The 22,329-nt window shown below is 39.4% G+C and overlaps 2 protein-coding genes across 2 annotated transcripts in view; both read right to left on the bottom strand.

Annotated features, from left to right (window-relative positions):
* Window positions 1-16,937, bottom strand: part of LOC140273643 (meiosis inhibitor protein 1) — a 48,978-nt gene extending 32,041 nt beyond the window's left edge. The window contains exons 1-11 of the mRNA XM_072369267.1: window positions 16,794-16,937; window positions 16,336-16,459; window positions 15,490-15,540; window positions 14,680-14,753; window positions 13,506-13,611; window positions 9,862-10,071; window positions 7,528-7,706; window positions 5,123-5,237; window positions 4,688-4,807; window positions 3,380-3,479; window positions 1,363-1,497 (exon numbers count right to left, since the gene is read on the bottom strand). Of these exons, the coding sequence (XP_072225368.1) occupies window positions 1,363-1,497; window positions 3,380-3,479; window positions 4,688-4,807; window positions 5,123-5,237; window positions 7,528-7,706; window positions 9,862-10,071; window positions 13,506-13,611; window positions 14,680-14,753; window positions 15,490-15,540; window positions 16,336-16,459; window positions 16,794-16,937 (1,358 nt within the window). The remainder of the gene's footprint in view (window positions 1-1,362; window positions 1,498-3,379; window positions 3,480-4,687; window positions 4,808-5,122; window positions 5,238-7,527; window positions 7,707-9,861; window positions 10,072-13,505; window positions 13,612-14,679; window positions 14,754-15,489; window positions 15,541-16,335; window positions 16,460-16,793) is intronic.
* LOC140273649 (ER lumen protein-retaining receptor 3) overlaps window positions 1-22,329 on the bottom strand; it is a 50,336-nt gene that overhangs the window by 2,879 nt on the left and 25,128 nt on the right. The window lies entirely within an intron of this gene.

The raw sequence follows: 22,329 nt of genomic DNA, 5'->3' as shown, positions 1-22,329 counted from the left end.
AGCTTTTGCACAAATTAGTTCTTTTGTAATTAGAGCACGAACCAAAGAATGACAAGCTTCATCTATTTCTTTTAAATAGTTTTTTATTTATTTATGTATAATCAATTTTGACTTTATCAAAGAGAAAATGTCCTAGTGATGGATGTTGCACAACAAATGAAACTGTGCATGTGCCAGACACTCGTCTGATTTGCAGAGAAGAACAGATTGCTTTTTACCATTATATCCTGCGTGGTCTTGGGTCACTAATCTGCGGTTGTAAACAATTAAGCGAGCCACGGCTGTTGTCCTACATTTATAAAATGCAATTCTAATTAAAACTGGTCTATATGTCTAAACACCTCCTACAACGTTTATTCTGTCAGACTGATAACCTGTGACTGACAGTTTAGGGGGTGCAGTAAGTTTCCTGTCTTATTAAATACCAGTTCCATTGACAGTGCAGCTGTGACCACGATGTAAAAAAGCTTCACTTGTGGTGGGATGATGATGCCTACCTGCCATTTTGCAACATAACAGTGACTTTTGGTACCTATTCCTTGAGCCAGCTCCAGTAGTAGCAGTAATGCTTGACATGAAAAAGGGATACATGCTGTAACAACGCAGAAAATCTTTTTATCGGTTAACATCGGTTAATCCAACCTTATCATTTGGAATAGCTGTCACAGAAGCTTTGGGATCTTTATAGCCATAAGGATGAACAGATTAAGATAGAAACCTCATGTATCTTATATTCTTGCAGGCTGATTTGCATTCCACAGCAGAATCAACCTACAAACACATGCATATATATCAAAGTGTGAGGTGTACATTTGAGATTACACAACCAGGTAGGTACGGCACAGGCTGGTGCATCCCCTCTTGTAAATGAACCTCTCAGTTTAGGCATTACACCTACACACATGCATCTAATGGATTGCGTTCAAGAGCAAAAAAACTTTGGAAGCGGGACAAAGCCACTACGACATAAGCGATTGCTTTGGGGACTGGTGTTTTGAAGGTTTCAGTTAAGCATCCACAGTGTCATCAAATGCATAATTTACCCATCACTCAATGCAGCCCATCCACAATTATGCAGAACTCTAAACACTAATATAATTTAAACATGAATTCTATTGAGACTGAGAGAGTATTTCATAAGACTGACGTTTGGCAATTAAGGAGGTTTACAAGGACTGACTTGAATAAAGCATCTATAACTTCAATTATTGATCTATGTCTTTTGTACTAAGACGTCATAAAACCACACTGTGCTTCATCTCTCAAAAGACAAGGGTTCAATTCATCAGGTTATGGTTGCACACGTCTTTTTGACAACATGCGTCTCATTTACATGTCTACAGTGTACGTGTTTGTGTGTACCTGAACAAAGCGGCAGCGGCATAGACGGCCTGTGTGGCTACTGACAGGCAGGGAGATGAGACTCCAGCTACAACAGCCTCTGAAACCGCTACAAATGCTGAGCCACTGGGGAACAGATGCACACCTGGGGGCTGTCTGTGGACATGCACACACAATTATTATCAGTAGAATTGTTAGTATTTGTTGGCAGATGAATAAGAGACATTGATGCAGTGGTAACCAAATCTATACAGAGCAGCAGAACTCTATAATAAGTTTTACTGAAATCACTCTAATTAGTATTAACAAGCCGTTCTTTGGCTCTGACTTGCTGTGCCACAACAAGCACTACTCTTTTACGTCACTCTGCCTCACTCAACTCACCCACACATGACTTTTTTCTTTAAGGGCAAGCACAGTACACAAAATAAACAAATACCGCTGACCTCTTGGCATTACAAAGATCACAACGATATGTCTGCATGATTCTGCACGACAACAGCTATGCACGAGCTAAATGTTGTCACAACAGTAGTTACACAGACCATTCAACAGAACATTTTCATGCACACTGACATGTACACAAACACACACACACTTATACAGTGGTGCTGAACTGTCAACACCAATACACTTAAAAAAGCCTCAGACATAAAAAAATAAATAAATCACACGTAAATGAGGCTTGATAATTGGGTTAGAATCTGATCTTTACACACTCTGTTACACATACACACACAAGCACATTTTAGCTTGTTCAGCACTTCAACAGCTCTCAACTAGCTACTTTTTTTTTTTTTTTTTTTTTTTACTGTTTCCTCGATGCAAAGGACAAATTTCCCTCTTAGACTGAGAAATCTCTTATCCCCTCTATCATTACCAAGTCATGGTGGGGCACCCCATTAAAATGATGTCAACCTTGCACAAATGGGATGGTGTTTTATTGGCTTGTGATACATTTTCATCTCAGGGACAGCAGAAAGTTCATTCCAATCTAATTAAACTCCCCAGTGCACCATATTTAACACATTTTAAAGGAGGTCACTTCTTCTTGCCAGTGCAGCTGAAGTTATAATTCCATGTTAGTATTTGGCTGTATGCTTCACATACACATAATGTACTGTAGAAAGTTTTTTGAAATGTCAAAAAAAAAAAGCTAAATCCAATAAAGCCGATTATTGATTGCATCAACCTATATGATATAGGCTGGTAGCAAAAATACATTATTATTTGATGGATCTAACTGGTATTGAATCTTTTCTGTGGACTATATCGCAAGGCAACACTTAAATTAAGAGCAAATTAAGAGCAGTTTCTTTAACATGTCATTTTACGATTACAAATACATTCACCTTTGACGTTTGTGAATGATCCTGAGTAACTAATGCTAAAGCTGCAGCTGTACAAATACTACAGCTAAATTCAAAACTGCCGCCTTCATACTACCAAGTGCTGTAAGCAGTGTGTGATGCATATTGCGCTGTATGGTATGAAACTGTTAAAAATGCTTATTCATAGCCAGTGAAGTGTAGCATTTACTATTATTTTTGGTGCTTTGGAAGGTAACATATTTCTAAATGACCTCTGACACTGCAGTGTTATCGTCTGCCATTTCTTTGAGTGTTGTTACTGTTGCAGAGATTTGCATAGGGGTACTTAGATAAGGTAGTGACTAACAACTTGTGACTGTTATTATATGATGATCATATATATATATATATATATATATATATATATATATATATATACACACACATATGTATATGTTTGCCTTTTAGGCTCTATAAAGAAAATTTGCACATGGCAGATATCCCATGTGCACAGCAGAATATAGGCAGGCAACGCAATTAGATTATTAAAAGGATGTAAACTAAATCAGTATTTCATGCTATATTTTGGCTATTATGGTAGGCGGTTTTAAATACAGCCCTTGTTCTTCAGAAGGCACTTATAATTCGACTTTATTCACCCAGAATGCAACCGATCACTGCAGTGAAATCATTTAGCAGAAGGTCAGTAAAAGGAAACGGAGTCTCACCTTTCCAGTATTTCAGTGAGGAGCAGCAAACCTTGTTTTGGTACTTCCAAATTGGTCATCTGCAAAGCCTCCTTCAGACTTCGCACCAGAGATTCAATACCTAGCACACACAACAAACACACACACACACATAGCATGCACATTTTGCTTCAGAGAAATACTTGACTCATCTTTGCACATAAACAAGAACACCGACCACCATACCCTCCACAAAAACCACAAACACTTGTCTAATCTTGCTCAAGTGTTCTGATATATATATATATAAATATATATAAGTATGTGTATCTGTATAAGTATATGATAAGTAAGAGACATGCTCATAGATGAACATGGAAAACTATGCACACAAACACACAAACACTTACTGTCACTGTTGTGCATTTTAAACAGTGGCGATGATACATGTTTCTAATTTACTGCTATATGGAAGCTGCTATAATGAGCTCAAGTTCATATCTAAAGCTAAAGCAAAGTGGCAACAAGGACTGGTTACAAGAGCTATCCGGTGAACTGGCAAATTGATTCTGCACTGCAGCTGTTTCCAAACTATTCTGCTGGAGTTGTGTTCAAGTTCTTCAGGGACAGTGGGACCTCTGCAAAATCATTTGTTATAGTGCATATAAAAGGCATATTTGTGTGTGTGTAGAGTGGGGGGGGGGGGGGGGGGGGGGGGCTGGTCCTGGAGCGTATACACCAGTTTCCAACAGCCAGGGAGGCAGCTTACACCCTGGACAGGTTGGCTGACACAAAGACAAATCTAACAGCCAATTTAGTATCACCTATGACCCCGGCATGTATGTAATATTATCTATATTATTATTTATCCATTTTTTTAAAACATTTTTTGAAAAATCCTCTCAAGTTGACAACGCTTTTTAGAAATATCTGGGATGCTGCAATCCAGCTACCGTTGGGTGCACCCAGGGTGGGGTTACATCCTGGACAGGTTGTCAGTCCATCACAGCGACAAACAATCATGCACACTCCCAATCACGCCTACGCCAACGAAGAATCACCAATTAACTTGACATGCGTGTTTCTGGTGGGAAAAAGCTTGAGTACCCGGTGACAGCCCTTGCATGCATGGGGAGAACACGCAAACTCCACACAGAAAGGCCCCCGCTGTGAATCCAACCGGGTATCATCCCGCTGTGAGGCAGCGGTGCTAACCACCACAGTACAAGATGTAAGCTCCCCAAAAAGGAAGCCAAAACATTTCAGAAATTAGTGCTGCCACCTCGTTTCTCTTCTGTGGGCAAAAATGGTGAAGTGTTGTCCATCTTTACATAAAGTCTCTGCTCTCACCATAGATGGAGTGGCACTGGGAGAAGAAGAGTGGGTCTTCAGTGAGTAGCACCAAACAACTGTAGACACACCACAGCAGCATCTCACTACTACTACAGGCCAGACGGTCAAACAGAAATCCTAAGGAAAATGGAGACAGAACAGACAAACTTTGTGGGGAAATAAATAGAGCTGGGAACAGTGTTGATGCACTACAACAATATAGAAAAATTGCTGGTAATATTTATTTCCAAAAATAGCGCATCACATTCTTGAAGGGATGCCAGACATTTGAGCCACGTCACTATAATGATATAAAATATCAAAATGAAAAATAACGTATTCATAATGGAAGAGTTTAAATGACAAATACACAATGACATATTAAAAGGAATGAAATAAAAGAGGCCAGATGGAGCAGTAGCTGCTATGTTTGTGAGTCTGCACATGTGTTACCAGGTATGTCAGCCTTGATGAAGGAAGCGCTGTACTGGCAGGGAGAGTGAACCAAAATGGCTGCAACGCATTTAGCACTGATCAACTGCAACATGTCATCACCACTCAGCAGCAACTGAAAGACATGTTTTATGGGACTTATTAGAATCTATTCAATGTGAAACACTTGGCAGTCAAATATTTACCAAGTTACTAATAAAAGAGATGAAGCAAGTTTTCCGCATTGTCTGGCTCTCATCTCCATTGTCTAGTCTGTGAGTTGCACAGCTAGTTTACTAGTTTTAATCTGACTGGGATTAAGTCTGTTAGATATCAATGGTTTATGGAAGTTATAAACTCCTTTGAGAAGTGTCTATGATACAAAAAAATCCGTTTCACTCTCACACCAAAACCCTAAGGTTCAATCCTAATTTCTACCCTTGCTCTTACCACTTGGACCCATCCCTCTGTTTCACAGACGTAAGGTGTCCCTTTGGGTAGGATAAAGGAATAGTGGTGATAAGGTAAAGGATGATGATCTGCCAATATGGGAAGTATGGGCCAATATGGGCAAACCATCAGCAATCTGCAAAAAAACCTACACATTACGGATCAATTTCGGTATAATGTTCCTCAATGTGAAATTGTGAAGACTTTGAATATTCCATCCATCTACAGTACATAATATCATCAAAAGAATTTGAGACTCTAAGATATCTCGAAGCACAAGAGGCATGGATAAAAGCCAGTACTGGATGCCCATGATCCTCGGGCCCTCAGACAGTATTATATTTCAAACAGACCTGAGACTGTCCAGGTGCACTGCATGGGCTCAGGAACACTTCCAGAAATCATTTAGTACAGCGGCTAAGCCCTAAAATCAAGGGAAATGGTGCAATTTTTGAAAGAAACATGAAACTTCTACCATAGTTAGTTTATACCATGAGGTTTATTTTCAGATGTGGACGGAAGTCTGAGGCCCGGGAGAGGTCAAATCCAAGATGGCTGCCAATAATATTTAAAAATGCCCAACTTCAGAACCAAACACTGTAGAAAAACACTTAAGGTGGCATTTCCCACTAACTTTAGGGTGCCCATTCTGTTGGTGATGCCCTTGAGACCAATAGAATTCAAGAAAATGAATTTATGTTAATGTCAAGGTAAAAATATATCAAAATCTTTATTCATTTTTGAATGAATAAATATCCAGCTTATGCTCAGCTCAAACACCTGCATCTCTGATGGGATGGGGCAACATTTCTTTTTTCCTCCTCAGTTCCCAGATGTTTACAGACTCTTGTAAAAAGAAGAGCGGATGCCATGAAATGCTAAACATAGCCCCGTCCCAACTGTTTTGAGACTTGTTGCTGTCATCAAATTCAAGATAAAACAGTATTTTTCATGAAATAGTCAAATGTTTCCCTTTCAACTTCAACTCAAACCACCGCAGGCTGTTTTCATTGAAGTTTTATGGAATGAGGTTGTACTCGATTGCAAAAGAAAAGGGGCATCTCACCCCTGCAAAACAGAGGGGTAGAGCCAAGTTCAGAGTTGGGATTCAGCCTAAAAATACTTCAAACAGCACTGTTGTACTTGCCCTAGCATTGGTCCAAGTTTGATGTCTTTTGGAGACAAAATTAATTACCTTGTCTGTGGTTATATTTCAATCAATTGATTCAAATCATCAAACCTAAATCAGCATTAGGCTCATTAATATGGCTTACTTGTACGTAGGAAATTACTGAGGTCCACTGAAAGCAACATTTAGACAAGTTGAACATGTATGTGAAAGTTACAATTTAAAAGCCTTTAGTGTCTTTGCAACTTCACGAGAATGTCAGTGTTTTCCCTTATTGTCTCTCTTATTAACGGCTTTGTTAAGAAACAGAATTACGGTGTAGCCGAACGCCTTTGCCAACTAGTGAAGCTGCAGTTTATCTATCTCTAATGGTCAGAGTAATGATATGAATTATATACATATGGATGAAAAGTATAAGCACAAATGGAAGTACAACTAGAGGGATGACCCGAAAACATCCTGCTTCTGGCCACAGCTCGCGTTGGCACAAAGACATAAAGACACGCAATTCATTTGGCAGGATTAATTGTGTTCTGGGGGAGAATCTGTCAGCTTTATGTGATTATTTCGTGAAGAGTTTAGCAACACACCACACACTGTTAATCTAATCAAACCTACTAACGTCATGAGCTGTGCTGTACTGTGAGTCATCACTGAGAAAATCCAACAAAATGTAATCTACTCACTGATTTCCCAGACATGCAGCACAAATATTTGTCCTGGGTAAAGCCCCCCCCCGAATCCCTATTCAAAGGCACATTAATCCAGGACTAGAGCTTTTTGTTAGGCTTATGGTCAGTGCCGAGTGCAGGTCTTGGGAGTGGGAGCAGGATGTTTAGACAGAGACCTTTTTCAGCAAGAGAGGCAGAGGGCAGTGGTCAGTGGGCGGATGCTCTTGATTTTGGATGAGGGTCTGGCTGTTGTTGGCGAGGATATCCTGGTTCTCATCGCACATGATCAGCCCGCCTGGGCTGTTCATCAGAGCTGACACTGCCTCGCCCACCTGCACAAGCTGCCAGAGCAGGCCTAACAGAAGAAAGACAAGTTCTAAAAACAGACATTGATCATACGAGTTCACTTTACAAATTCAAACACATTACTGATTCTGTTTTCAACCTGCCTCAGATAGCTTTTTTTGTCAATAGATGCTTTCAATTGCTTGCATTTGTGACATCTTCTGCAGGATAAAAGCTGAGTGATAAGAATTCTCACAATGTGCATGAATCTGTAATGTTAGAAGCAATTAAAAGTAGAGTGAAGTGGACCATGAATCAAATTAGCACATGAAATTACAGACATTAAGAATATAAAACGAAGAGCACAACTTCACCGTGACCTCCCAGTGTGACATTTTAGTGGTGCAAACTGATTTAAGTTTGCAGCTATTACAACCACATTTTCAAAAAACATCGGAACTATGCAAATAAAAGTGAAATAATAATATGTTTGACTAAAAACAGCACAGAGACAACTTATCAAAGGTTGAAAGTGAGCAAAGTGGCCACGGCTTTGTGAAAAGTAAAAGCTCATTCTGAATTTGATGCCAGTAAACCATTTTCAGCCGTGTTGCATCTCTTCTTTGTACCAAAACTCTTTTAAGGGTGACAACTGAGGAGAAGAACTGCTATGCTATAATTTTGAAGGCAACAATGTTTTCCTTTTCCTACTTGATAAAGGATTTTCTCACCGTTTCTTTTCTTTTCTTTTGTCCTTTTCATAATGCACCACAGGCATCTTTCACTATAGAATCATGTTGTTTTCCCGTTGAAGGCATTTTCTAAAAAATAGCAACATACGCTGCTCCAAAACTTAGATTACTAATTCCTTTAATGATAATATCTCCACTAGATGAAGAGGTAAAACAGTTAGTTTCTGCAAAGAGTAAGAGAGAGTCTTTATTTCTGAAATTAACTCTGAAATGTACTTTGTATACCCAATCATATTACTGACAGTTCACTATATGAGTAGAAAGATTTTCCACTGGGCGTATTTTTAGCATCACACAACTCTTTGGTGCCCCTGTAGAAAAACAAACATGTTGCCAGGATCAGACTCACAAGACTCAGCAAACATTTCTCATTTTCAACATTTGGTATGTTGTCTTTGTACTAATATTTTCAATTAAATATCGGCTTTATATATGTCTGGTTTTATCTACTACGCTTCCAAACCCTTTTGAAAGTGGATTGTAATACAATATATGGGATTTCCTTTTCCGAGTCTGGAAACACATAAAAATACAAGTAGTCCTTTTGAAACACCAGAGAAAGCACATTTTATTGGCTACAGAAGCTCAGCTCGCCGATTACAGCAACAGCTATGTTTAACTTAAAAAAACAGCCTTGTGTGTCCATTTCTTGTCAGCAGTTCATCTTTATTTTTCTGAAACATAATTGAATCGCTTTCATTTAACAACCCCTCTGCACCAAGAGCAGACCTCCCTCTGAGTTATCAACTAAACACACACCGACAGGCTTATGGTCGTTATAAAACTCAAATCTCCTACAAGACAGCAACACTCTTTCATCTCACCGTAATCCCTCGTCTTTCTGTATCTAGCCTTGCCCTTAAGAAGATTTGGCGTATTCGTGAAAGAAAGTCACACTTGTGTATTATCAAAGTCCATAAAGTTCTAGAAATGTCTTCAATTATATTTTGTATCAAAAGAACAGGCATGAAATGACAATGTTGCCAGAGAAGAACAAACAGTTCTCCTCATGATTCTTTCCCCGACGTCAGGAGTGAGGTTTTGTTTCATTTTCATTTAACTGAAATCCTTTTATTTTCTGTTCTCACCAAAGTACTTGTGGTCGGGTATTTCATCCAGCTCTGCCAATGTTTCATTATAAGCTATAAGATACCTTACCGAGCGAAACGAGTTCCAACCATTACCAGTTGTGGGGAAATCAATTTCCAAACTCCAGTTTGTGCTCAGTAAATCCAAATTCCGCTTTTAATCAAAGCAATTTTCATCAAGACAGCTGCTAATGTAGCCAATAACAAGAGGATCCTCTAAGCCAGCTCAGACGGACCAAAACATTGTAAAAACAGATTCAGAGAGACAATGTGCAGGAGCTGTAATTTTCATTAATTATCTGATATAAAAGGTACATCAATAAATAAATAGAACTATAATTGTCTAATAATAATAATAATAATAATAAGAGTATAATTGTCTCACCAGCGCAATTTCTAATGAGCTGAGCTGAGTTGGCATTAGAAAAGGTCTGCAGCAGCAGGACACATAATCTGTCCCGTGTGGCACTGGGCAGGGACTGGGCTGCTGTGTGTCCAGGTGTGCCCAACAGCTGGAGCCACACACACACCACTGAAGTCTTCAAGGCTTCATCTGGGTAAAGCAAGGCCGAGCACAGGTGGTCCAGCAACGGCACTGGTAGACAGAGATGGGAAAGGAGCCGGTAAAGAGAATAAAGAAAAGTACGAGAACAATTAAATCGACATAAATGCAACAACATAAAACAAAGGTAATATTGTGAGAAAAGCACAGCTACTGTAAACAGACAATAATAGCGACAATTGGGACGATAGCCAGAGTTTGAAAGAACAGCAACATGTTGGGGATGTGTGGAACGTCGCAGTTTCTCCCAATAAATGATATTACAAGGCTAATGAAGCTTCAAATACAAGATTGTGAAATAATTAAGATTTTTCCATCAGCTTTTTAAATTTCAACAACATCAGTTTCTCTGTAGTTGCCAGATAAATGAGAAGATGGCTACTTCATTATGTTGTCATTAACTTGGATTTTCTTTTCTTTTAGCTGTAAAAAACTTCACCTTGGTGATCAGACTAAGGGTGTGGAAATAACACTGAGATGCCAACATGGAAGAGACAAAGCGCAGCTGAGCTTTAACAGAAGCTTTGAGAGAAAATGGTGGAGCGAAATTTGGAAAATCAGCCATAAAGATGAAAGGATTTACAAATTGCTTCTGGAGTTTATGCAAGAAAGAGGGTGGAGAAAAAGAATACGTGGGGAGCAGAATACGACTAAATCAAACAGGAGCCAGAGATTTCAAGGTAAAGTGTGATTTAGATTCACAAGAACAACAAAAGACAGGATGAAAAAAATGAATAAATAAATCCTCAGAGAGAGTGATGATGGGAAAAAAGCCCGGTAAGTAGGCACAGGTAGATGTAGAAAGCTACGGCTGTAGGAGAGGGAACGTGAGAGAGTTACAGCAACGCTAAGAGGGAGAGCTGCATTCACAGTCCCTGAAAAAATACTGAAAAGAAATAAATGTGTGGCTACCTACAGTATCTGTGTCATTAGGTGGAACATTTTAGGCCCTAAAACACAAAAACAAATCAGAGTGAAAAGAAAACCAGAGATCTTTGCAGCTACTGCGGTGTCTAACTTCACAAAGAGAAACTCTGCTGGCTTTATATTCTGACAGAAGCTGCGTGCTATGAAATCACATCAATACAACAGAATTGTATTTGTATATCTGCCATTTCAGTCATTTCTTTTGACTCGACTTTTTGTTATATTTGTTTCATTACATGATTTGCACTAACTAAACCACTTTGTGTTCATGCAGTATTTTTCCTATTTCATCAAACAACACAAAACAGATACAATATGACTGGAATGGTTCTCTCATTTTATACGGAGATAAATGACCAAATAAAAAAGCAGTGTGATAAAAGGTTGTATTTTTATGGACAGACATGGCAAGAGACAAGAAAGATAGAGTGGCCACTGACAAGAGAATTAAACAGGGTTGAAGTGCACGGTGGTGAAGGACGAGAAAGACATCAGTGGAACATGAAGTCTGTGAAGAAGAGAGACAGAGATGATGAAGTAGGAGTGCCTAGAAGAAGCCCAGCTGCTCTGTGAAGCAGATCAAAACCCAGGAGAGAGCCCCAGATACGTTTGATTAAACTCAAATGTATGAAGCAGCCAAGATGCGAGCAATGCATTAAGCGAGAAGGAGCGAGTGAAGATGGGAAAGGCGGATGAGAGGGTAGAATCCTCCGCAGACAGAGGATGAAAATGTAAAAACAGTTGTTTAGTATCCTGTTTACAACACTCAAGCACAGAGGTTAGAACAGCAAATGGAAACAAGCCGAAATAAAATGACTGAACAGTTTTCCTTTGCTTTTGTTGACAGGGGAAGCAAAGGCTTTTCCTGTGTTGAGCTTCCCTGCTGTAACGCTGTGTGCTCTGAGCCAACACTATTCATCTTGTGATCTGCTTTCTCCAGTCTCTCTGTACTTCTGTACTCGTCACTTCACAGCGTTTAACTAAAACTGTTTCTGTCTGGCTCTCTGTCTTTCTCCTCCCATTACCAATATCGATACATAAAAAAACATGATTGTCTGAGTCACCCAAATTAGTGAGCCTCGGTTCAAATATAGATTTCTTTGTAATTTCCAGATAAACAACAGCCTTAATCACTAAACCTTTGAAATTGGGATTTCTAATCATCTCAAACTGTGAGACAATGTAAACTATAGTACTTTTCTTCCTTATCTTTTTCTGTCTTCCTAATCCCTTATCTCATTATTGCTTCATCCTCCCTTTCTGCGCTCACATTTTGTCTGCGTCAACTCTTCAGTCGAGACCTGAGGGAACAGCACTGCCAGTCAGATAAGAGACATGGAGAGGAAAAACTAAAGAGAAAATAAAAGACAGAGAAAGTAGGAGTGAGGCAGAGAAGAGTGAGGGGTTAATCGTGTAGAGAGACGGGCAGACAATCAGGCTGAAAAAGAGTCAAATCTGTTGGGAGCTCTGGGCTTGTGTTGCCATTGCCTTTCTGTTGTCGTTAGTCCAAACAGGCCCACGGAGACTCTGTTGAGTGACAGGCCGCAGACACGCACACACAGTCAATAATGGCAGCCCATATCTTGCATCAGCATTGCCGCAACTCACCGCAACCTGCTTCTGCTCAGAGGAGCTAATGATAATACATGGAGCTGGACACATACAGCGCTGTAAAGCAGATATGGTGGCTGCTTTTTTGTTGTAACGCTAACATGCACTCCTGAATGTAAAGATAGGCATTCAGGCATGAAACAAACACATCATAACACACGAGAGCTTGGGGCTGATTAACAATGACCGTTAAATAGAGCAATGGTTTCGTGAGTACACTGACGTCATACAAGTGCTTGTAGCCGAGATTAAATCACCAGTTGTGTAAGGGTGACATGCATTATCCTTCTCCTTTGTTAGACTTTTCAATGGTATATTATGAATATTTTTTTCCACACCCAAGAATTTTAATTATGTTTATCCAGAAAGGTCAATAAAGGCAATTTAATTTAATTGTGCGTATCCCTTCCTGTGTTCAGTGAACAATCAAACAAAATGCTGAAAACTGCTCTTTTAATATTTCTCACGTATTCCTGGAGAAGTCTAAATTTTGATTTAAGATGCCAAAGTGAAGACAGAAATAACACATAACAGCATCATCAGTTACATGAAACCTGACCTGATCTTGTTTCAACTGGATTTTAAAAGGTGACCTACACAAATTGTACTACCATTTTTGGTGGATACTCTGTCAGTGAAGGGTGAGCTAAGGATCAGGCAGTTAACAGTTGTACAAGATATAGACTGTGAAGCCATTTTAGAAAAATGTGTGACCTTTTATCTAAGACTTCACAAAACTCCATAATAATGCTGATTACAGATTCTCATCTTAAAGTCTCATCGTAAGTCTATCTTTACTGACGACTTCTAAGTAGTGTTTTTTCAAGGTATTGAGTGTAAGTACTCAATACATACAAAACAAATACCGTCTGCACACCTGTGGCTGCACAACTGTGTGATCTGACTGAGTTTCTGTTGCAGGGTCTCACCGTACTGAGTCACGAGGCTATGGACCACATTAGGTACTGTTTTCACAAGGTTTCCCAAGAAGTTGAAGGTGGGCAGAAAGCGCTTCACGCTTTGCTGGTCACTCAGCTAGACGGGGAAAACACAAACATGCTACTCAATAACGTCACATATAAAGCTATGTCAAAAAACTTGTCTGCATGAACATGGCACAGAACACACCTGACTATAAGGTTTGGATGGACATGAGTTTTCTGTACATCATAAAAAGCATTTACCACGGATAAATAGTTGTATTAAAACGTTAACACCAACTATATGTTACGTCAGATTCTAGAAAGACATTATTTGCAGCATATGTAGCAGCACAGCAGGCATGACCAATGACTTGCACAATAATACACACTTTTCATTACACTTCTGCTGAAAAATAAAACTATGCAGAGTTTTTGAAATATCAATTCAGAGAGCAACCCCAAATTCAGAGCAACAGCTCAATAAACATCACAACTTTGAGCTCTGTGGATAAGACAACCCTTCGGAGAATTCTGAAACGTTCCTGTCTCCATTATATAAGGCCAGAGTGAGAGTTGGAAACTGCATCATAGGTTGCTGAACTTGTTCTAAACGTTTTCTATGCAACACCTTCAAAGTTGATGCAGTAAGTAATGGAGAACAAAGATAGCTACATCTGTATTAGTCATGGTCGTATTAAGCTGCCTCTTCCCTCAGTGTGCCATGCTTGGCTCACTTTCAAAAAATGGTGTCAGTTCATAGTTCTGTAACAGATTCAAGAGGTAAATACGAGACATCTGTCTAATTCCTTGTATAATTCTGTAGTCCTTTTTCACTAACAGGAGGTTCTTTAACGAAATGTGTGTAATATGATCCAATCAGACTCTATTATAGTGACATAAAAGAGACCTGTCTGCTCTGCGTGATGTTATACCTTTCTGTCATCATCAGTATACACAGCTTTAATATTTTCCACTGACTGCAGAATGATGCTACTCCACTATCGCCTCCCCCTGAGGTGACACAACATCAGCAAGAGGGAGACGAGCACGCCGCCTGTTTACTAAATAGCCCTGTGAGGATATGATGTTGGTTACACAAATGCAGTCAAATTGTTTTAGATGTTGGGCTTGTTCCTGTGCCTGCGTATGTATGTGAGTGGGATGAATGTGTTTGCCTTACCTGTTTGTGTACCTCATCCAAAACAAGGTGAAAAGACAACTCATTCTGGAGCTCCAAAAGCAGCTGAACCAGCACTGATACACACGAATACACACAAATATATGCATGTATACGAACATCCAACAAAAGGCAAAGAAAGGCATTCATTAAAAAAATCATCGCAGTTCAGGAACATCTCATACTTTTACAGCAAATGAAGAACATCATTTAGCAGTTTGTTCTTTCTTTTAGCCGTTTCCCCACATGTACAATCATATTATAACTACATCACCAACGGGGCTCAAATGGGTTTCAAAGTGTGTTTTTACTGGCATACAACTTTTAGCGTAAGTGGCTCCTGAAGCAGTTTGAGGGAGCTACCATAAAATAAAATGATGCTCTCATTTACATCTACCAAAACGCTTTTGCACTTTGAAAAGCTGTAATAAGCCCAAGCTATCTGAGTGTGGCACAACATGACTTTGCTGAGAGGCCAGCTTTGCAGATACAAAGAAATCTGCATTTAGCTGACGGAAATAATTACCGAATACAAAATTATCTCTGTTTTTCAGCTACGCACAATGCCGCAGTGAAAGATCATCTACATGTGAAAATAAATAAGAGCCTTAAAAACGGTAGAAATGTTGAATGAAAGATTACTTTAGCTTTTCAGTGCATTCACAAAATAACTGCTAAGAACATCTGTGTGTATGTTTGTGTGACTTCTACATGAGCAGAACGTGTGTGCATATACGTATTATGTCCGTGTGTTTGCACATGCATGTGAGCACACATGGACAAAGACAAACACAAACACGAGGAGGCATCTACCCTGATCAGTCTTTTCCAAAGTGACTGGTTCCTCCACAGTTTGCAGCATCACTGGGGAAGCAAGGACACAGAACAGATTTGAAACACAAACTTCACAAGCCCCCTGCAATGTATAGAATTATTATAAGAAAAATATAATTCCTTAAATTAGTTTTGTTTGATATCCAAAATGTCTGTAAAAAAAAAAAAAATGTGTCAAATAGCAGATAATTCAAAAGATAAATTTTCGTTTCCTTCAAATTTATTTCTTGATGATGCCTGCAATTTTGTGCATTTATGACTTTGAATTTTAATATCTAAAGTATGCACTGCCACCAAAAAAAAATGCACAAGAAAGCACCTGAAACTATAATAAAAACTGCCCATTTTAATTAACATGACTGGGTCTATTAATCTTTGTGAACAATTAATATCATGTATATGGACCAAAGGGTTAAATGCTATACTTTACAAAATGCCTAAAAGTTTGTTCTGTCCATCAGAAAATGAATACATATTGGGTTTAACCCATCAAAGATGTCAGGCTTGTCTATTGATAATGCCCACTACATGTTAGACTATGTTATTAGTTACGTAATATCAGTTGATTTTATTGAATAATTTGAATATGTTTGCCTTTTACTATCTTGGTTTCGTCTGAAAAGCTCAAGCCAACAAGCTCTCCAAAACAACCAGTGCCAGTTAATCATAATAAGCAGGCAGCTCAGTGCACAGCTCAAACACTCACTGCTAATGTTTTATAATTGTACCTAAGAAAACTTCATACACCTCCAAAGAGACATCAATTATCCGATGAAAGTCACAAAATTCCTTCACCTTGTTATGCTCTGCAGCAAGTGTCCTCACCTAATAATGTAGCGATGAAATGCAGAGTGACTCTGTGGTCCTGACGGAGCAGCTCTCTCAAGGCCCCTGGAGAACTCTTCATCATCCCAATTACACCAGACAGGGCAAACGTCTTCCTCACCGACTGCATCAGACAGATGGAGCAAGTGAAGAGATAAATACAAGAGAGGGTAAATAAAGTCTGTTCATCAATAGAACAGGGAAAAGCAATTTCCGTTAGTGCTGCACTATACGTTGAAAATGAATTGTCAACGGGACTTTGTGCAATTCACCAACATGTACTTGTGCATAAGTGAAATACAGCCCTCATTAACACACCTGAGCTTATCATATACCTCAGTATGTGTTTGATACAAGTCAATATTCGACAGAAATAAATACAGTATGGTAGAGGGGTTAGCTCTGGTAGGAGGAGACATTATTATTCCATTAAAATAAAACAAGTCTGCATTCCTCACCGCAATTTCTTCAGTTTCAATTATTTCAATGACACAGGCCACACAGAGCAGCACTCCGCCCTCCTCTGCGGCCCGCAGGCGGACGCTCCATTTCGGATCATGTCTGAAGTGGACTTTGTCATAAACGATGTTCGCATCTGTCATAGCAGTCGTTTCACCTGTTTAAAACAAAGTGTAGTCCACGAACTGTCTTGAAAATAGGGCAGGTCAGTGAAACAGGAAGCTGACTACCGTTGTCACATAAGTTGAGTAGCTTATTATAAAGTTATCAGAGACTAATATCAATCACTTACCTGAAATTCTCCTTAAAACAAAAACGTTGTCTATCTTTTTCTTTTAACTCTTAACTATTGACGAACTTCATGACATAAAATACTTTAATCTGTACAGCGGCCAAACTAATAAACTGTGGCAGCTGACCACCTGTGTATTATGAAGCTAATGTTTCAACTCAATTGTCTTTATGGCGCGAATATCAAAACTTTATTAACAATAAGAGACAACGCAAGACAGAAGTCATGGCAAGAGATACTGTATAATGACGCTTTTCCTCTTTCTCTCTCTCTTTTTTTTTTTTAACTTTGAATACTTATAATGTATTCACTAGGAGAACAGTTAAATCATTTTTAGTTAGTTTCTGAAAATAATAACATTTTTGTGTGAAGCAATCCATCTCAGAGGTTTCTTCAAGAACATTTCTTGCATTTTCTGTACTGCACTTGCCCATTGTAAGAAATATAATTCAATTTAGCTTTTATTTTTGAAAGTTGTCACATTAGAAAATACATGCTTGGGGTAATGAAGTGGGCTACATTTCTCAGACCGAAAAACATTTCGGTTTTATGTAACAAAGTGTCACAATCATTTTGTTATTTTAGATTAAGAAAAAAAAGAGAGAGAGTTCAATTGATGTTCCATTTAAGCCAATGAGAAAAACGCAGAAGCATTTTGTGAAAAAGTACATATGTCTTCTACAGGAGGAAAAAGGGGAAGTAGCAGACATGTGCTGCTCATCAAATTCACTTGTTTTTCTATAAAAGCAGATCCTTTTTTTTTAAAGCATTCAGGTGTGTTTCACCTGTTAGACCCTTTCCAAACAATTTCAAGTCTCGGGTCCCATCGGGGACATGGTGCCAAGGCAGGTCAGCAGACTCCTGGGAAGGAACCAAAGAGGCATCTGCAGAGCCCTGATGAACAGGGCCTGATGGAGCATCATCTGCAGACCTTGGTGTGGGTCCTGGCGATGATGTGAACCTTGGGAGGGGCCACTGGCTCTGACATGATACTGCCTCAGCGAGATAGACAGCTGGTGAACGTTGAGCAGCGGGAGACTCTATAGTGGGGATGGACAATTCCTGAAGTCCAGGCCCCTCTTTTCACGCCCAAAAGCATGACCACGAAACCACAAGATGAAACTCAGTCTGGCAGAGCAGAGGCAGAGGAGCCGTGGTTGGAGCACTTCCTTCTGAAGGATTTCCCATCGTTGCACCAAGGCTGGACCAGGTTGACAATAGGCAGAACTGCAGGCTGCCAATCAGTATAAAAGCAGACTAAGGGCTGACTGACTGGAGACTACCATGATGCAGGCTGGCAGACTCAGGGTTATTAGACAGAAGGACTGAGAGCTGGTGGGCAAATAACCTGACGAGTCAGAATAACACACAGCAGCTCTTTCTTGGTAATTTTAGTGGTGACTAAGGGTTCATATAAACAGGGAACAGCCAGCAGTTCTGTCTGGGAAGTAGTAGCCCTCTCAAAAGGTATATACAGTAGTACTGCCAACCTATACTTAAGGTCCATAGCGCTCACGGCTGCAGGGATTAGTCTGGCGCAGTATATTACCGTTTGCAATGTCTTATGGGGAATCCCTTGGCTAGCAAGAGATTTGTTAAAAGATATAATATCTACTGGGTTGACGCTACAAAATAAAAAAAGAACAGGGCACAGACAGGAGTAGGTCTACAGCCAAGAGCAAAAAAGCAGAATAAAATCCAATCTAATTTAATTAGAAGGGATTAACAGAACATGGCACGAGTCCAAGAAGCCAAAGGACAAACTGCAAATTAAAATCCAACAAAATCCACAGACCATAACAGCTACAAATCTTCCAGGTGGGTATGAGCTTTGGAGTGGGGGCAGGCAGGTGGTATTTTCCAAAGCAGACAAAAAGCAGGATTAACATAAAAATCTAAAATTCACAAAATGAAGCCACAAACAGAGAGGCCAACTGTGTACCAGACCAGAGAAGATAAACTATTGGGAGGATGATGAGCCACAGGTGCACGGAATGAGCAATCACCAAGCTGCCCGGCCAGCTATGCCAAGGAAAAGCATAGACAAAGTGGAAATAACAAGGGAAAGAGGGGGAAACAACACAAGAGAAAATGGAATATACTGCCAGACTCTAAAACTCAGACTCTATAGGCCTAATTTGTTCTGGTAAATGTTTACGTTTTGTGATAGTACAATGAGAAAAATACTAGATAAGCATGGCTTGTTTGTAAGGCTGCCAGGAGAAAGTCTCTTCTTGTTTCTCCTCTCTAAAAAGAACATGGCAGCACAGTTTAGCTTTGTAAAGTTGGATCTGAATAAACCACAAGACATCTGGTTCAATTTCCATTGGACAGCTGAGACCAAAGTGGAGATGTTTGGTCATAATGCAGATCACGTTGGTGGAGGGCAGAAAGATTTGGGCTTGTTTTGCAGCCACACCACCGGGATACCTTGCAGTCACTGAATCAGAAATGAACTCCTCTGTATACCAAAGTATTCTAGAGTCAAACTGGGTCATGCAACAGAACAATGATCCCAAACAAAGCAGTCACTCTACCACAGAGAATCACAGTGTTGCAATGACCCAGTCACAGTCCAAACCTTGACCTGATTGAAATGCTGTGGTGGGATCTTAAGAGAGCTTTGAAAAAACAAATGTCGCAAACCTCAATGAACTGAAGCGATGTTGTAAAGAAGAGTGGACCAAACTTCTTCCACAACGAACCGAGAGGATTAGTTTATGGTGTTGCTGCTAAAGGTGGTTCTTAGTTTTTCATACACTGTTTCTGTATTTGGGGTTAGTTTTTGTTAAATAAATTGGAATGGAATGTTTCTAAAGGTATATTTACCTAATTTTAAAACCTGATATAGACCAGCTGTCAGATGACTAAATAATCAGTAAAACTGGTGAATTAGTAGTGCCACATCCCCTAAAATCCATCAAAATTCACTGTCAGAGTAAGTTACAAATTCTTGTGGATTTGGTTCTGGATTTTGGTCTTTCCGTAGGAAAGGTTTTTAGTTTATGGGAATGTCAGCTGTAGATAAAGCATAATTTACAGACAAGAAAAGGTAAGTTCAGACTGTTTAATGATAGTTATCTTAAATGTTATGCTTACCTATTTCATATACACGTACACATATCTTCTTGATATAAAATGCACAACCAGCTGTTTGGGAATAATTATAAGGTATATATTATATGTAATAATTATTCACAGCAGAGCTTAGTAATTTATGCAGCAGTGTTATCAAAAGTCAAAATGGCTCTCACAGTCAGAGGTGAGTAAAACATTCTTTTTTAGCAGAAGGCACATATAGGTGTCTTCAGAATCTTTTATCGCCACTGATTCACCATCTAAGGAATGCCATTGGTGAATAACACGCTGCTACTGTACAATGATGGTGTGTATGAGTTTGAGGTATCAGTTTGCTGTGAAGGCCACAATTTGGTTATCACCATGACAACAAAAGCCTTTCAGCTACCGAGCAGCGATGCGATGATACATGTGTGTGGGCGAGTCTCATCTACTACCGACATGTCAACTTACAATCTCTGTCTATCTTTCTATGAACAGACTTCGCTGCACAGCAGTGTGGAGCGTAACTTCACAACAAGCCAGCAGAGCTCTCCTTTGTGAGTGTGTGTATCTGTGCAACAAGGTAAATGAATGTGCACAAGCGCTTGCACCGAGCTAAACTCCCATTTTTCTTACGTGAGCAATATGTGTCAAATTTAGCAAACGCATTGTGCTCCAGCAAACACATTGGAGGCAAAGTGTAAAGTATGGTCAACATGTTGTTTGGTTGACCTCTGGCAAGAAGGCAGAAAGTACTTGTTTTCATGTTTCCATCTATGCTTGGACAGGAGCTATAAGCATCAGTCGAGGCAGTTCTATTGACCTTTGAGAGAGACTAATACCAACAGAGGACCAGAGAAAGAGAGAGTTCCCCTCGCTGCTCAGATGGGACTCAGTGTATCTCTGTCAGCTTCATTTGACAACTATTTCATACTGGCAATTCTTCAGGAAAGGGCAACAGAGAGAAATGGATCCAGCCTCTGTACAAGCACACATGAGTAAAATGGATAGTTTTTACATCATTCCTGGGCCGTGGCCTTTCTAACACTTGCTGTAAACCACTTCCACTGTACTTACCCCTGACACCTACACACAGAGATCAGTTTGAACTGTGGGACAGTCTCAAACTGCCAGGGTATGACATATTTTCTGCCTGTCTGGGGGTGTTGAGCAGATTTATATATAGCACCTATACCTTTTTCCAGTGATCTCAACGGACAACTTGTCACATCCTTCGTCTGCTCACTCTAAAGATTCATGTTGTCTTCCATGACACTGACTCAGAGGTGATAATAAACAGCATTATTAATTTATTTACTTATTGGAGAGGTAATGGTGGCATCATTACGTCTTTATATCTATGTAATAAGTACTAATTGGGCCATGAAACTGATCAATTGCTCACAAAGTATGATATTTTATATCTATTTATATATATTCAAAGTGTCTGTTAAAGTATCTATTATGACGAATTTTTCACTATTAGAACTACAAACCTATCATGAATTACAGCTGGAGAGACGGTGGTTGTAAAACCCATGTATTAGTGAGCTCTCATAACCGACAAATACTGACAATTTACGCTTAACACAAGCTCTTCATATCAGAGAACCACTGTTTTGTAAGATGAGTGTCATTTTACAAAAGAAAAAAAATTGGGTTCGAGGAAATTAAACGAGGAAGTGGGCGGAACGAGGAAGAAGTGTGCGTGCGTGTGTTTGTGTCGGTGTATGTGGAAGTCTGGTCTCCCACTCGGATGTAGCGTTCAGGTGAAAGCAGTGAAACTTTCTGCAGCGGGCGGGATGGATTTTACAAGAACAACGGACAGGCATTCATAGAGAAACAAAAAAGAAAGAAAGAAAAGAAAGAAAGAAAGAAAATCTCGAAGAATCGGTGAAGCGTTAAGGTAAGGGGAAAATATCGACCAGCGGTAAGAGAGTCAGAACTTTTAAATCGTTTTACACAGGATAAAGTTAATCTAGGATCAAGCTGGCCAAAGTTGGTAATATTTCTTAACAATTCAGAATATCATATATTTCCGCTAAGCATGACCGAGGACATAATATAAATCTTAAAATGTGAACTAAGAAAATAGCATAAAAACATCACATTACAGCCTTTTTTTCATTGAAAAACACTCCCTATGACAAATTTAAAAAAAAGATGATCCTGAAATTGAAGTT

This window comes from Leuresthes tenuis, unplaced genomic scaffold (assembly GCF_036924035.1).
Source record: "Leuresthes tenuis unplaced genomic scaffold, fLeuTen1.0.hap1 SCAF_17, whole genome shotgun sequence".
Taxonomy (NCBI): domain Eukaryota; kingdom Metazoa; phylum Chordata; class Actinopteri; order Atheriniformes; family Atherinopsidae; genus Leuresthes; species Leuresthes tenuis.
This window is presented reverse-complemented; position numbering and strand designations above follow the sequence as displayed.